The sequence below is a fragment of the Labrus mixtus genome, chromosome 24 (genome assembly GCF_963584025.1).
Source record: "Labrus mixtus chromosome 24, fLabMix1.1, whole genome shotgun sequence".
Lineage (NCBI taxonomy): Eukaryota > Metazoa > Chordata > Actinopteri > Labriformes > Labridae > Labrus > Labrus mixtus.
The window spans coordinates 9,865,854-9,880,812 of NC_083635.1; the positions used below are offsets into that span (position 1 = coordinate 9,865,854).

The window sequence follows — 14,959 nt, forward strand, 5'->3', positions numbered from 1 at the left end:
GAATATTCCATTAGTCTGGTCTGAGATTATAGTAAATTGAGTATTTGGGCTTTTGACAGCTTGTATTCTAGGACCGTGGTTTTCAAAGGGGGGTCGTGAATCATTGGAGGGATGGGGTAGTACATGAGAGTAAACTTAAAAAATGTATTAGTGACAATGACATGTTTAATATATTCCCTTTTAGACATTATGAAACACTGCATATCAAAATAATCGTTCTTTTTTATGCCAATCTTTAAAAAAAAAAAAAAAAAACCTCACCACTATCCAATCAGAATCGAGCAGCCTCTATGAGTGACACTGATAAACTGCTATACCACTATTACAACCCACCTTCTCTTAAAATGGAAAAAACACACCACCAGTCTGATCAGACGGCTGTTCAACATGAGTCTGGTTCTTATTTAGATTTTTGCTCAAGTTAACGTTTAATATTGATGTTTGCCATCGTTATGTTTGACGTAACTACGAAATTTAGCTTGAAGGGGGTCTGGGGACTCTTGTTCTAGCATATTGTGATGAACATTTTCAAAGTTTATTGGCATATTATACACAAAATAAGTATTAACAGGAATTAAAATCATTTGTATTTGCAGCCCAAATGTGCCAAATATTACCTGGCTTGTGCAAAAGTACCCGAGGGTGGGGAGCAATGCACTCAGTGATCATTAAAGTAAACTGAATCATCCATCCAAAATAAAACAATGGGACCTTCTTTTGAAATCAAATGTATTTTATTTCATGACGTTTGAGGAAAACACACCACAGCAATCTCGTGGCAGCTTTACAAGTCTACAGACAGACTGTCATGATACAGAGCAGTAAAAAGAACCGATTGTGAATCAGGCTTTGGCCACTTTAGCCTCATTCTTGGCCTTTTGATCTTCATCGTCGGAGGAAGAGGAAGAAGAGGAAGAAGAGGAGGAGGACGAAGAAGAGGAGGAGGAGGAGGAGGAGGAAGAAGAAGAAGAGGATGAATCCTTTTTGTTTTTCTTGGGCGCTTTCTTTTTAGTATTGCTGGTGCTTGGCGGAGCTGCTGCTTTGTCGACAGCAACCTTTTCCTCCTTGATGGGGTTTCCTTCAGTAGTCGGGGCATCCTCAGGGGCTTTTGGGGTAGCAGATTGGGAGGAGGGTGCACCTTCTTGCTCCACAAGGACTTCTTCTTTCACTTTTACCTGCTCCTCTGGGACCTCTGTCTTAGGCTTTTGTTGGTCTGGAAGCAAGATCATTCAGATTGAACAGTTTTAATGCACGTCAGCATCACTTTAATATGTGCATTTTTACACAAGAGACAACAAATGGACAGATTTCTTCTTCTTTTGTGATTTAGTTCCTTGTCAAAATCATGTGGTGTTAAATTGGGCGTGAATGCATGCAGTAACAGTGTGCTGAGTTAAAAGTGCATTTTGGTGACACACATAGATTTTAAGGGATCTTAAAACTGAATTTGAAGAGAAGATGGACCTGTCTGCTTTAAAGAGTTTAACTCTGCTCGCAGCGCTATTGCCTCTTATTCAGTAAGGAGAGTCATGAAGCTCTTTCAAATCCACAAACAAACTGTAAGAGAAGCTGAAGTCAAGTTCAGAGATTTGTTCATTTATTTCCCTTTAGCGAGACTCTGCTGCAGAGATAAACTTTTCAATCAGGCCACGATGCCAACATGCTAAAGTCAAGTGTTATTTTTTTGTAGTTGTTTTTTTCCTCTCAGGATCCAGAACTTACCGCTACTTAGCGCGTCCTCTAAAGAAAGGTCCGAGCTGTCAGAGAAAAGGATGTTAAGTAAGCTAGCAGGAAACAGGTACACCAGGCTATTGTTTGTGTTAGGCTGTGTTAATGCCAATACTTAAAGCAGGGGCGGGTCCACAGGGTTGGCATGGGCCCCCCTTTGAAATCTTATTGGCCACCCCAAGTTCCACCCCAGAAATACTCAACTGTGATTGACTACTTGCCCAGTCAGAGGCGGGAATTATGTTAAAACCACGTTTAATTCTGTAGCTCTGACTTCATAAAAACTGCAACCAAGATGAAGCATTTCCGTATTTTCTGACTTCTCACCTTTCAGGCTCAGCCGTCATGCCATGAATCAGCTGCTGGTAGTTATCGATTTCCGCCTCCAGCTTCATCTTGACACACAGCAGGTTCTTGTTGGTTTCGACCAGGCGCTCCACCTCTGCCCTGACCTCCTTCAGCTCTTTCTCCAGGTCGAGGATCATCCTGTTGAGGGGGCCCAGGCGTTGACCGTACTCCACTTTGGTGGACTGCAGGGTCTCCTCCAGATTGTTGATCTGAAATAATCGACGTGATACAAGAACCACTGTGTGTTATTTGTCATTTTTCAAGAGCAGATCCAGGGGGGGGGCCCCTCAGATCTCAACAGATCCAGTCGGTGTGGTTTCAGCAGGTTTACAGTTTAATGACAAGGCAGTGAGGAATGCTCGGGAAATGGACAGGTAGACTAACAACCCTTTTGACATTGCTGACACGATAAAAGAAAAAATGTACGTCTTTGTACACCTCCAGGGGTTTCACCTCGACTTGAGAACAATTATTAGTCGTATGTCAACATGTATATGAAAGCCTGGATCATGGTGAGCTGTCTTCAAAGTGAGCCCTTTACTCAAATCTGAACTGTAGCTGATGTGTGCGACAGAGGGAAGTTCCAGATGAAGTCATATTTAATGGCAGTGTGACAGGTGATGATGATGTGTTATTAGTGTTATGTGTGTGGTTACCATGCTGTGCAGACTCTGGATTTTAATTTCCAGAGTTTGTTTCTGTTTGAGCAGATCCTTGAGCTCTGTCTTTCCGGTCACAAAGGCCTCGTTGGTTTGGGCCTCCTCCACCTTGATGTGGTCGAACTGTGGAGAAAGGAAGCACAGAGAAATGGTGAAATGAACAGAGTGGGAGAAGAAACTGAACTTTCAGATCATGCTGGGTGACCTTGCACCTTGCTCTGATACCAGTCGTCAGTCTCCTTCAGGTTCTTCTTGGCGAGCTTCTCGTACTGGCCTCGGACCTTGTTGAGCATCTCTGCCAGGTTTGAGTTGAGGGAGTCGATCTCCACAGTCACCTCAGAGTCCTTGATCTTCTCACGCAGGACGTCAACCTCCTACAAGAGCCACACTTAGAAAAGTCAGCCTCAGATTTGGCTACACTACTTTTGATCTGAAAGTGTTTTTGTCGTTTCGGCGTCACCTCTTTGTGCTCTTGGTCAAGGCGGGCGATCTCCTCCTTCACCAGGTCGATCTCCTTCTGCGTCTGCTTGACGTTCATCTTGGTGTCCTCAATGGTCTTCTTCAGATCCTCCAAGTCCTTTTCCAGCTCCTTGCGGTCCTTTTTCTCATCTTCCAGCCTGCACAAATTGACAATAACCAAACATTGATCAACAGAAACACACTACGGACTCGTGTTTTTCAAATTCAAATGAAGAAAAAAACATCACTAAGAGCATGCATTTGCAGTAATACTCTAAACTAGTGTTTAATGGAACTCACTTTTCCTTGAAGTCATCTTTAGCAAGATTGGTGTTGTCAATCTGGAGAAGCAGCTTAGCATTGTCCAAGGTCAGGTCTTTGATCTAAAGATTTCAAAACATCATGTATATTACAAGTATGTCTCAGATTTTAAGACATAGAGTAAAATTATTCAGTTTGAAAATATTCAATGTATTTTTTCATATTTGATTAGAGAGTCAATTTGGAAAAATATGCTGAATTTGATATATTTTAAATGTATAATCTGAAAAATTAAAACTACAGATCTGATGCTTACCTGCTTCTTGAGGTCATCCAAAGGTTTCTCCACCTTTTCCCAGTCCCGTCCCGCTGGAGTTTTCCTCTTGGCCAAAATGTCATCAATCTGCTTCTGAAGGTCTCCGTTCTCCTTCTCCAGCTGCCTCACCCTGCCCAGGTATCCGGACAGCCTGTCGTTCAGACCCCGCAGAGTCTGCTTGTCGTCCGCGGGGGCCGCGGGGGCTGCGGGGGCCGGGGGCTGAGCGGCAGGTGCTGGAGCTGGGGGTGCGGAGTCTTTCTCCGTCTCGTTACGCAGTATGTTGCGCAGCCCCTCCAGGCTGGCGACGGAGGCCCTGGAGCCCCTTCCCCCGGCTCCACCGAACATGCTGGCTGCGGTGTTTTTTGAAGGCATGGCTGCTTCTGGATCGGAGAGAGATGGAGAGCGAGGAAGGCAGGAGAGTCACCTGATGAATGTAGGTGAAGGACGCAGGTGGGTTTTATACCCGTTATTTTCTTCTTGAATCCTCCCCAAGGATGTTATTGGCTCCCGCTGCCCACCACGACCCCTGGACAAACTGGTCTACAGTTGAAATTCAAGTTTTTCATGTTGGCATTCCGTTTTTTCTCACTGTAAAACTGTACCTGTCTTCTTTTGATTGGACACATGCGGAGTTTGGGGAGGTGACAGGTGGTCCTTGTCCGCCTTAAAAGCAGGTGAAGGAGGGCTGCAGGTACCTTCACCGCTCACCAGCTCAGCTTCCAGGTGTCAGCTCGAGGTAAAAGGCTGCAGTATGTCTAAAGCGAAAGATTACAGTAGCCAGTCCTACAGCCCCGGGACCACCGGGCCAGCAAAGAGCCAACCGACCAACAACAAGGTGGACGGGACGGGCAAGTCCAGGGAGAAGGACGACATGGTGGGACTCAACGACAAGTTCGTCCGGCTGATTGACAAGGTATGTAGATAATGTCAATAATGTCCATTATGCAAATGCGCTAATTAAATAAACGTGCTAAACAATTAAAAATGACGAATTATACTTCTAGGCCTGCATAATGTAAAAGCCTACTATTATTGTTTTAGTTCAATAAAATGTAATGGTTGATTCTATTATTATTATTAATTTATCTGATTTTTATTCATTTGAATAATTTTAGAGAAACATTAAACCGTTTTAAAAATCAATTTATGCTAGGTTAATTCATTATTTACAGCATTAATTTGATCAATTAAGTTAGCTTGCCAATTTAAAAAAAGAAAAGTGCGTCACAACTAAAAAAGAAGACGGTATATTCATAAAAAATAATACAAATTATTTAACAATCTATCAGTTTAGAATTGTATTAATAGCCTACTCATTACACTAAAACAATGAAAATTAATAAAAAATATATTAGGCTACTATAGGCTGTAGTTTCTTTCTGGGGTTTTGCTGCTTAAACATTTTTTTTTAAAATGTAATTAGGCCACATGGTAGGCCTATAAATATTTGTTGGGCTTTTTTTTTTGTAATTTTTGACATGAATTTGCATTCCAAATTCTTCATGTGAGCCCATGCAAACAGCTAAAACCCTCCTGAAAATATAAATGAATGAAATAGAATGAAAAGTGTCTTAATTTTCAAGCTTTGGTCGACGTATAGAAGGGTGGAGGTACATGTAGGACGCCATCTTGTGGACAGTTATGTAACTTTCAGTTTGAGCTCCAAAAGGGGAGTTTATCAGTCAACCTAAACACAGTTGAAAGACTCGAGGCTCACTGGGTGAAAACAAACACATATTTGATGAGTTGCAGGTTTTATAACACGCACTTTGTTTCTATCTAAGGTGAAACACCTGGAGGATGAGAACAAGAAGCTGGACACAAAGCTGAATATCCTGAAGGAGCAGGAGGACTACGAGGGGAAAATCGACGACATCGTCAAGCAGCTGGAGAACGAGATGGAGCAGCAGATCCAGAACTTGCTGGCTGACCGAGAAAAGCTGAGGGCCGATCTGCTGAAGAAGCAGGAGGAGGTGGAGGACACCAAGGAGAGGTCGGCAGGTCGCCGTTTATTTGACTCGATACAACAGCTGTCTCCTCTAGTTCAACGTCAATCATCTCTTTTCTTTGTCATAGCTACGAGAAGGAGCTGCAGAAGAAAGTTGAACTGGAGAATGAGTTTATCGTCACCAAAAAGGTAACCGGAACTTTTACTGCTGCGTATTTGTTTGTTGCATTGTTGCATCCATGTATAATGCATGTGTGTGTGTTAATGTGTGTGTGTGAAACAGGACGTGGACGAAGGTCACCTGGAGGCTGTGGATCTGGTTCTGGACCTGGAGGACCTTATGGGAAAACTAGACTTCCTCAGGGTTGGATATGATGAGGTAATAATTGTGCTTTTCTTTATTTTATTGAACATTTAAACAGACATATTAAATGAACCCGTGTGCGCCCCCTGCAGGAGATAAAGGAGCTGGAGTCTCAGGTCCAGAATGAAACAGTGGTCCTGCGTGAAAGCAGCAAACGGAGTCTGGACATGGATGAGATTGTTGACAGTGTCAAGAATCAGTACGCCGACATTGCCTCTCGCAGCAGGGAGGAAGCCGAGCAGTGGAACCAGAAGAAGGTGAGGGAAAGGTTTATTCCACCCAAAGAAGAAGAAGAAAACGTGTCTGGTGCTGCGTCAGTTCATTTCACACATCACGACAATGTTAACAGTGCTTCCCTCTCGTAGATGGACGCCATGGTCCTGAGCGCAGGGCAACATGAGCAGGACGTGCGTGATTTAAAGAGGGACATCTCAGACATGGTGCGTGTCATTCAGAGGCTAACCGGAGACCTGGAGGCTCTTCTGAGAAAGGTTTGGCTCACTCAGAGAAATACTTCTACCGCTAGACGTTTCCGTCCGACCGGCCGCCCCTGATCCCGTCTGTTTCCATGTTAGGAAGAGGCCCTGAAGAAGGAGATCAACGAGGTGAGGACAGACGGAGACGCCAACCTGGGGACGGCTCGGAGGGACATCGTCCAGCTGGAGGACGCCCTGAGGCGGGCCAAGCAGGACTTGGCCGGACAAGTCCGCGAACACCAAGAGCTGATGAACCTGAAGCTGGCCCTGGACATCGAGATCGCCACCTACCGCAAGCTGCTGGAGGGCGAGGAGCAGAGGTACTTACGAGCATCTATTCAATGCATTAACTCACGATGCTGTTTGATGAAATATACCAGAAATACTCGTACTAATATCTGTCTCTTCTCCGTGTGTGTGAAGAATGAGGGAGCTCATGCGCAACGCAGGTGAGACTTATTTTGTTACTTTTTCTGACATTTTAGCCGTTAAATCTAAAACTTCTACTACTTTCAATGCATGCTGGACAAATAAAACCTTCCAAAACGTTGACCTGATCCTTTAGTTAACACGATAACAAGCAAACTTAGCTACACGTTAAGATGATTACAGCAAAAACACTGCATCCATGATCAAGAGCAGCTTGTTAAAGATTGATTCACGTCTCGTGCCCCACTAAAATCAAACCTCTCTCCCACTCAGATTTGTAAAAAAACAAACCAATCCCACTGCTTACTTGCATGCAGACGTTCACCTGCCAGAGAAGCGACAAGCCCCTGAACTCACTGCTGTCCCGGAAACCACCGTTACCCCTGAAGACACCGTTACCACGCCGACGTGCCCCGCCTCCAAGAAACGAGTCCTGATCCGAGTGGAAGTGGAGGAAGGCAGAGTTGTGTCTGAAAGCTCTCATTACTCTGAAGATTGACTTGCACTGTCTGCCTCTTCTCAATCAGTATTAAATATACACTTAATGTGAAGTTCAATTTCACCTTTAAAGGTTTTAGAATGAAGTGGAAAACAAAATGGAGAATTTTTGGATCACACTCCCCCCCCCCCCCCCCCCCCCCCCCCCCTACCACACAAGGGAAGCAAAAATGGTTCTGTGATGGCAAATGGTTTAAAAAAAATGTGAATTCAAAAACCCATTTTTTTGTCCGTGTTGCAGTGTTGTGTGTTCATGTAGGATTACGGGGGGAAAGAAAAAATGATTGGTAGCAAGTCTGAAATGCTGGAACTGTTCTCTTTTCTCACATTTATCTGCACCTTTTTTTTTTTTTTACCTCAAACATTATAGTAATCAGCAAAAATCACAAGACAGTACAGAAATGACTGTTGGTGTGACAAGTGCAATGAAATACAACAAATAAAGCAACACGAACAATACGTCTGCTCCCGTTTCTCTTTCATAGAACACATCACACTTTGAAACAATTGCGGAAATATTTGCTTTTTTCCAAAATGCAGCTGGAGCCGAGCGCTAGTTAGCTTAGCTTTTAGCTTAGCTTCTCCATAAACCCTGGAAAAGGGGAGAACCGCTTTAGCTCTGTCTTAAGGTTAACACTGAAACCTTGTTATATTGAAAGGTTTATGTGAATAATATTAATAATGATTACAATAATAATCATTTTATTGCACTTTTCCAAATATTTAGAATTCAAACACTGGGGCAGCGGTGGTGTAGTGGTTGGTCTGGCGCCCTATGTATTGAGGTGTAAAGCTAGCTGTTGTCCACATTTTCTTGACTGAGCTAAGCTAACAGGCTCCAGCTAGACATCTGAGGGCATGTCACTTTCAGAAAGATAATTTTTAACCATATTCCCCAAATGCTAAGAATGCAGACACGTTTTAGGCGCTGTGTTAGATAAATGGATAGATACAGAAACGCTCAGTCATTAGCTGGAGCCTTGCAGTCTCGCCTCTTCGCCTCCTTTCCCATTTCTCTAATGCCATTCGGACACACACGAGATTCCAATGTGGAAAACGTACTGGAACATGGCTTTAGTTAGCAGAGATGATATCCCATCTCTCCTCATGTCCCGTAACAGTTTGTACCTTGTTTGCGCTTTAATTTGATTAAAGTCTGCCGTACCTCCTCAGCTCACGTATACTGCTCGTCTCTTTTCCACCCACGTGTGCACACATTTAAAGCGGCGATGTGGCCTGGAAACAAATAACCCACGACATCCAGTACATTCTGTTTAATCGAGTCTCGAATAAAAATCTAATTTCCCATGAACGGATCTTTACAGCAAATAAAACGTTCAAGCTTTGAACACCAGCAGCAGATTATCTCTGGAGTAAAAAAAAAACCCGCTCTGACTGTTAGATTTCTCTTAATACGGCACAAACTGGAAACACATCACCGTGCAGAGATTTGTTTCTCTTCAGGTTTTTACTGGAGCCCTAATCTCGGCTAGTCTTGCAGATGTATTACAGGCCGTGGATGAATCCCTCTCCCCTCTTCAGCTCACATACCAGTGCATAGATAAACACTCGGGAGGGGAGTAGGAGTAAACATCGCTGTGAAGAGGGTGACAGACGGAGAATATCTACGACCAGTTAAACAGGCAGCACATAGAGATATGAGCATACGCTTTATGTCTTTGACTTATATTTTTACGATGTACAACACTTAAACAAGGCTGGTTTTATTAACCTTTCCTCAGAATGTCAGGACAGTAATAAATCACTTTTCAGCTCCAACATTAGGCAGGTTCTTGATTTATTAAACATCGTGTCTTAAAGCTACCATTTCCGTGTGTCATGTCATTTATCTCTGCGAGCATGTTTTCTGATATTGGTGTCAAATTGGAAACTTGCAACAAGAAGGCATCAGCAGTGAACAGCAACATACAGGAATCATATTTCTAATAGCATTATTGTTGTTGTTTTTTACAGGAACATTTATAAATACATCCTGGAAGAATCAGCGCTAATGTGATATCTGCTCTGACATAATACTCCCTTCTGGTTGCATTGATCAAGATACAGTACACATGCAGTTCATCAACCTCAGAAACCTGTTGTTATTTTCATAAATATTCATCTTTATCTTAGACAGCCACTTCCTCTGAGCCCTGCGTCCTTCGCCTCCATCTGTCTCTGAGTTTCTGGAGAAGCTTGTACGCCGGTTCTGTGTACTGCTTGTTAGCCAAGCCGAGCACCAGCGGGACCACTGCCATGCTTCCAATACCAGTGCATGACAGCACAATGTGAGTGGTGGAGCTCCATCTTGTGTCGCTGATTAAGAACGCTATGCATACGTGCATGTAAATGAGGTAGGGGACCCAGCACGCCAGGAACGTCAGCGACACGGCCACAACGCACCGGGTGTAGCGCAAGTTCAACCTCTGCTCGTGGTACGAGGCCTGACTGCCTCGCTCGACCGAACGATGGAGACGACATATGTCCTTCAGCTGGCCTCGGGTGATCCACAACACACGACCAGTCATGCAAGCGATGGTGAGAATGGCAGGTAAGACGAGTCCGTACACCTCCAAGTAGATGAAGGCGTTCGAAAATACTCGCCTGTAGGAGCAGCAGGCGGTTACGTTCGCCGAGCAGTTGGAAAGCGGCGGTAACTTTCCACTTCCCGCGCAACAGCCGTTCCAATCCAGTCCTGTCCAGTTACTCCAGCCGAACGCGGGTAGAGATGCGTACAGAAGCGGCGGCGCCCAAACCACGAGCAACGCGACAGGGAAGCTGCGATGCATCCACAAGTTATTGTAATGCAAAGGGTTAACGATGCATATGTAGCGCTCGTAGTGCACCATGACGAGGTTGAATAGGAACGCGAGGAAGAGGAAGTTCGGGAAAATGTGGGCGACCATGCAGGAGTTTAAACTCAGCTGCCGGTTCACGCCCATCAACGGTATGAACGGTAACGCCAAGCCTGTGCAGAGGTCCGCCACCAGCAGGCTGAGGAAGAAGTAGTTTGGCGTGTTGTGGAGCTGGCGGTTGCAGGCGATGCCCAAGATGATGACGAGGTTGGCAAGGATGATGGAAGTGGACAGCGGTATGGTGATGGCGTAGATCAGCCGCTCCCCGGACACCAAAGCCAGGGAGTCGTTGCCTTCCATCGCGTTTGAAATCTGCGGACTTCCTTCCACTTTGAGACCCGGTCCAATCCCATCAAGGTGCAGCTACCCTGTGGGGGAACAGAGGCGGTGTTAAAGCAGCCACGAAGCTCACGTTTAAGGTTTCAAGTGACCTTTTTCTGAACTTCTGGTTTTTGTTTTTTTTGTTGCTCAACATGCAGTCGAGATGAAAAACCAGATTCACAGGAAAAAGAAGCAGGATGTGATGAGGAGTGGGTTATCACGAATACACTGCGGTGTTGAACCACAGAGAGAGATGACTAATGTCGAAGCAGGGACATACACTGAAGACATCACAGAAGATAAAGATGTTACTCTGCAGCCACGATGTTCTGGAACCCTCTTTAAGAGAATGAAAGCTTCATTCAGTTAACCTGAGCAGGGAATAGAAAGAGAGAACCCGCTGATTGAAATAAAGAGGCCATGTTGCAGAGGAGGTTACGTGTTCACCCTCATGAGGGAAAAAGAATTGGACCAGACTTCCGATAACTCATGAGGCAGGCGATGGAAAGACAGAGAGAGAGGAAACGTTTGAAGAGATGGACTCAAAGGAACGAATAGAGAGAGCATCAAGTATGGGTATATTTTTCAGTCTAGATATATGGAGTGCTAAAAAAAAGGAAATGGGTGAAAATCCGATCTTTGGAGAACCCAAAAGTACCCCATTTGTGAATTCAGAAGCTTGATATGACACCAAACATGGACAAGTTGGAAGCTTTCTTTGTCCAACAAGTTTCTCCCACAATAAATCCAAAGACAAAATCCACCCAGCTTTTTGTCCAATGAACCTGAGTGGCCTACAAACATACATCATACAGATGAGGTACTTTAAACACTCTCTGATTTGATCTCACTGGAGTTTGTCGATGCTTGCCAGCTTTTAGATTAACTAAATCACAAACACTTTTAGGGGCTGCAATCAATCTAACTGTCCTACCCAATATTTCATCTTACGTTCCAAGTTCAGGAAAAGCCACTTGGTAAGGAGAAGCTTCTAGTTTTAGAACATGACCTCTGATTTGTACACACTCTTTGGTGTCTCAGCGTGAGAAAATAAGAAACTTACAAGACAAGACAAGCGTTGCAACAACAACAACAACAACTACAACATCAGTGCACAGTTCTCCTTCCTGTCATCCTTTGACCGCTGCAGCAGAGCTAACCTCTTTGTCGCTGATAAGAGCACATGGTAATGGACGTGAGGCATGCTGTTGTTCAATAATTCATCAGAGGGGACTCTGGAGTTTCACCTTCCTTTGTGTTTGTTACGTTTCAGAAAGTGATCCATGTGCTGGAGATACTTTAACGAGTCTGACTTTGTGACCAGAGGAAATGTTTGCTTTTACACTGAACTGTAATAAACCACGGTTATATTACACTTTTTAATGTCTTAATGCCGTCTTAATGAGCTTTTTATGCACAGTTATTTCAAGTTGATTTCAGGGTAAGCTCTTTTAATAGATGTTTCGCCTGACTGTATGACAATTAAACATAACATTTCACAATAAAGTTGGTGTAACCAGTGTCCACATACATTACATACCATTTACTAGCATTAAGTTAAATAAAGGGAGTTTTATAGTTAGAGATCCAGGAGTTTAAAAAGGTCAAAACACAGACAAATGCAGTTTGTCTTCATTTTAATGCCTGGTCTTGTTGGATTTATGTTACTTTCATTTTCTTCCTGTGATGTGATAAATTGTATTATTATTTTTCGTACAAATATGACCCGAGTACATGCATTGTAGCAACCGATGAGAGAAGTAAATTTGACAAAATGTATCCCCAGATAATCATGATCATCTACAGATTAAGATTTTTTTTCATTTAAGATAATGACATTTACCTTGACATGAACAATCCAGTCGTGTATCCTCTGCCAAAGGAGATGAAACACAGCTTCTTATCGCTCTCCTGGTAACTCCGAGCTTGCTCCCCTGCATGTCATACCCACAGGAAAAGAAATGCTACTTAAACCAAAGCTGGGTTTTTTTTTTCATCCTCTAAGTCAGCCACAGGAACATTTCAAACCCTCACCGGAAGCTACAGAAGAGACGGATCGAGCTGCTCCGCTCAGATACTTTAAAGGGGAAGTGCTCAGTGAAGGAGGAGGAGGAGGAAGACGAGTGTCTCTTTCCTGAGAGGTGGGTCATGCTGAGGATGAGGCAGCACAGTCCACTTTACCCTAACCTACTTACTCCCCCCCCCCCTCCCCCTTTTTTTTTCTTCTTCTTACATCTTTGAGCTTGTCCAGGTTGTTTTCATCGTCCATGGTTGCAGAGCACATCCATGAATGGAAGAGGACAGAAAGCTGTTATCGCTGCAGCCGGAGAGTGATAACATTCCAGAGAGTGAGTAACATCACCCGGCCGGCCTGGCATGTGGTTCATCGTTTCATCCTCCGTAAAGGAGACATTTAAAGACAGCTTCTGCAATATGTGCAAAAGTCATTTAGGATTTAACCTCTGTTACAAAAGGATGGGGTGCTCTTTTGAAATCAGAAAAACAGTCAACTGTTTTTCCAAGAAGGATTTTATAAGTGTTTAAGAAATGGTCTTAAGGTGTGTTTTTGGGGAATGACCTGCCTCTGTACATGGGGTGTACGCACTAATTGTTACGCTACTGGTGCCACCGGGTTAACCCTTTCTGTCAATTTAGAGTTTCCACATTTCCATTTATACATTTTGGGCAGCAGTTGAATCACAAAATGTCAGTTTATCTTAATCATCCACCGTACCTGACTCACATACAATACTCAAAATAAGCTGAAAACAGTCATGTTTTCTCTGCCCCATGAGTAACCTAAACATATACATCCAACAGTGTGTTATGTCTCCCTTCAAAACAGCTGTCACACACGCCTCGTGTTTAAACACAGCGCTGGATGGAAGGCCGGTGGCGGGCTGCTTTGTTAGCCAAACACGGAAAATCCTCCCTTCGGCGATAGTCGTGAGCAGAACCTGGTCGAGTTCCAGTCAGATAATGGATTCAAACAGAGAACAAGGACATGGAACAACAACATCTGCACGTTACAAAGCAGGAGACGGAGAGCGCTTGTTCATCACAGTTCATCACTAATCTGGGTTATTTTACACACTTAGACTTAATGTGACAGGATTAAATTAAGGGACACACAGAAAGGAGGTCAAAACATTTTAGTGAAGTTAGGGAAGCTAAAGAAGAACTCGAGCAGGTCTATGCAAAGTTGTCAACTCATGACTCTTAACCTTCTTTAAGTGCTGACATCAAAACTTCAACTTCTTGTTGCATTTCCTTTTCACCAACTTTTCAGCTGTGTCCGTTTCTGCTACTTCAACGTAAACCGCAGCTGTTTGTAACCACACTTTTTGACGTTTTATTGTCCTGACCTGTTTGCAAGATGTACAGACTGACTTTTAATTTCCAGTTTTTGTGACACAGATGTATTTTTAATGGCTTTGTCCTTTGCCTCCTCTTCCTCCAGACATGTTTACCTTGGCTCCAGCAGCTGCCTCTCTCCACTTAAACGATTTGTTCAGCGTGCTTTATCAGCAAATCAGCCGTCGGAGATTAAAGCCGCAATTTAATGGATCAGGTTCCATCCCTGTCCGGGTTTGAGGTGATAATCCCTCAGGCCACTCACTGACCTTTGAGGCCAAACACACCGCCGTGCTCCAGCTGCATGCAAAGATTTGTTTTCATCTTCTCACCGCGCCGCACCGGACTGAACGATGTTTTTACAATGCCTGCGAGAAGTGCACAAACATGCTTGTACATGCATGTGTTTCACTGCCTTCCTGCTTGTGAGTTATTGTGAACACACGTGTGACTGCCTGAGCTGAGAAGCCAGGTACACGGAGGAAGCACTTGTGCACAGGATACCGACGGCTGTTTCTGCTTCTTGTTGCTCTCGAAGAGTCACGAAGGGCAGGAGACAAAAATAGATTTTTAGGAACAGGAAAAACTTTTAAAACGTCTTTCAGGGGGGGGGGAAGAGCAGAAATCACGTTTTCAGAAGCGATGCATTAGTCTGATTTCCCTTCAGTTAAACCACCTGCTTTTTTTTTTTTTTTTTTTTTTTAAATCAAGGTGAGGGTAACTCCCTGCTGGTTGTCATGTCCACTAATACACAACATTACCCATCATGCAGTGCAATATATACATTAAAGTGAGTCAATGTGACAGCCAGAAGGAGGCCTTTAAGTGCAGCATGGTTGCAACACTCTCTGTTTAACAAGCGCTGATTGATGTTAGCAGACACTTAGTCACACATGTAGGCTAATATGAGCGGAAGCCTGGCCTCTATTAAAGTATTGACACA

The 14,959-nt window shown here is 43.9% G+C and overlaps 3 protein-coding genes across 4 annotated transcripts; 1 reads left to right on the forward strand and 2 right to left on the reverse strand.

Moving 5' to 3' along the window:
• Nucleotides 1-712: 712 nt before the first annotated feature.
• Nucleotides 713-4,209, reverse strand: zgc:92380 (uncharacterized protein LOC445086 homolog). 2 transcript variants are annotated; one of them, XM_061032814.1, is made up of 8 exons: nucleotides 3,772-4,209; nucleotides 3,495-3,577; nucleotides 3,196-3,352; nucleotides 2,948-3,109; nucleotides 2,733-2,858; nucleotides 2,056-2,285; nucleotides 1,723-1,757; nucleotides 713-1,213 (listed from the first exon to the last, which is right to left on the reverse strand). In XM_061032814.1, the coding sequence occupies exons 1-8, from the start codon at nucleotides 4,141-4,143 to the stop codon at nucleotides 843-845; spliced, it is 1,536 nt and encodes a 511-aa protein (XP_060888797.1). In that variant the 5' UTR covers nucleotides 4,144-4,209; the 3' UTR covers nucleotides 713-842. The 2 variants fall into 2 exon arrangements, with proteins under 2 accessions (XP_060888797.1, XP_060888798.1); XM_061032815.1 differs by lacking the exon at nucleotides 1,723-1,757 and having other exon boundaries at nucleotides 1,056-1,213.
• Nucleotides 4,210-4,448: 239 nt separating this feature from the next.
• LOC132959644 (keratin, type II cytoskeletal 8-like) lies at nucleotides 4,449-7,600 on the forward strand. The gene is made up of 9 exons (XM_061032817.1): nucleotides 4,449-4,684; nucleotides 5,556-5,764; nucleotides 5,848-5,908; nucleotides 6,003-6,098; nucleotides 6,176-6,340; nucleotides 6,449-6,574; nucleotides 6,659-6,879; nucleotides 6,983-7,008; nucleotides 7,306-7,600. The coding sequence occupies exons 1-9, from the start codon at nucleotides 4,523-4,525 to the stop codon at nucleotides 7,485-7,487; spliced, it is 1,248 nt and encodes a 415-aa protein (XP_060888800.1). The 5' UTR covers nucleotides 4,449-4,522; the 3' UTR covers nucleotides 7,488-7,600.
• A 1,821-nt stretch (nucleotides 7,601-9,421) lies between these two features.
• Nucleotides 9,422-12,741, reverse strand: gpbar1 (G protein-coupled bile acid receptor 1). The gene is made up of 2 exons (XM_061032937.1): nucleotides 12,506-12,741; nucleotides 9,422-10,709 (listed from the first exon to the last, which is right to left on the reverse strand). Exon 2 carries the CDS (start codon nucleotides 10,639-10,641, stop codon nucleotides 9,616-9,618), a length of 1,026 nt encoding a protein of 341 aa, XP_060888920.1. The 5' UTR covers nucleotides 10,642-10,709; nucleotides 12,506-12,741; the 3' UTR covers nucleotides 9,422-9,615.
• Between the last annotated feature and the right edge of the window lie 2,218 nt (nucleotides 12,742-14,959).

Excerpts from the sequence above, each read along its gene's own strand:
- zgc:92380 (XM_061032814.1), bottom strand. The coding sequence starts at position 4,143 with ATGCCTTCAAAAAACACCGCAGCCAGCATGTTCGGTGGAGCCGGGGGA. Across the intron at positions 3,578-3,771 it reads TGGATGACCTCAAGAAGCAG|ATCAAAGACCTGACCTTGGA; the intron begins GTAAGCATCAGA and ends TGAAATCTTTAG. Across the intron at positions 1,758-2,055 it reads ATGACGGCTGAGCCTGAAAG|CTCGGACCTTTCTTTAGAGG; the intron begins GTGAGAAGTCAG and ends TTTCTCTGACAG.
- LOC132959644 (XM_061032817.1), top strand. The coding sequence starts at position 4,523 with ATGTCTAAAGCGAAAGATTACAGTAGCCAGTCCTACAGCCCCGGGACC. Across the intron at positions 4,685-5,555 it reads TCGTCCGGCTGATTGACAAG|GTGAAACACCTGGAGGATGA; the intron begins GTATGTAGATAA and ends TTTCTATCTAAG. Across the intron at positions 6,099-6,175 it reads TCAGGGTTGGATATGATGAG|GAGATAAAGGAGCTGGAGTC; the intron begins GTAATAATTGTG and ends CGCCCCCTGCAG.
- gpbar1 (XM_061032937.1), bottom strand. The coding sequence starts at position 10,641 with ATGGAAGGCAACGACTCCCTGGCTTTGGTGTCCGGGGAGCGGCTGATC.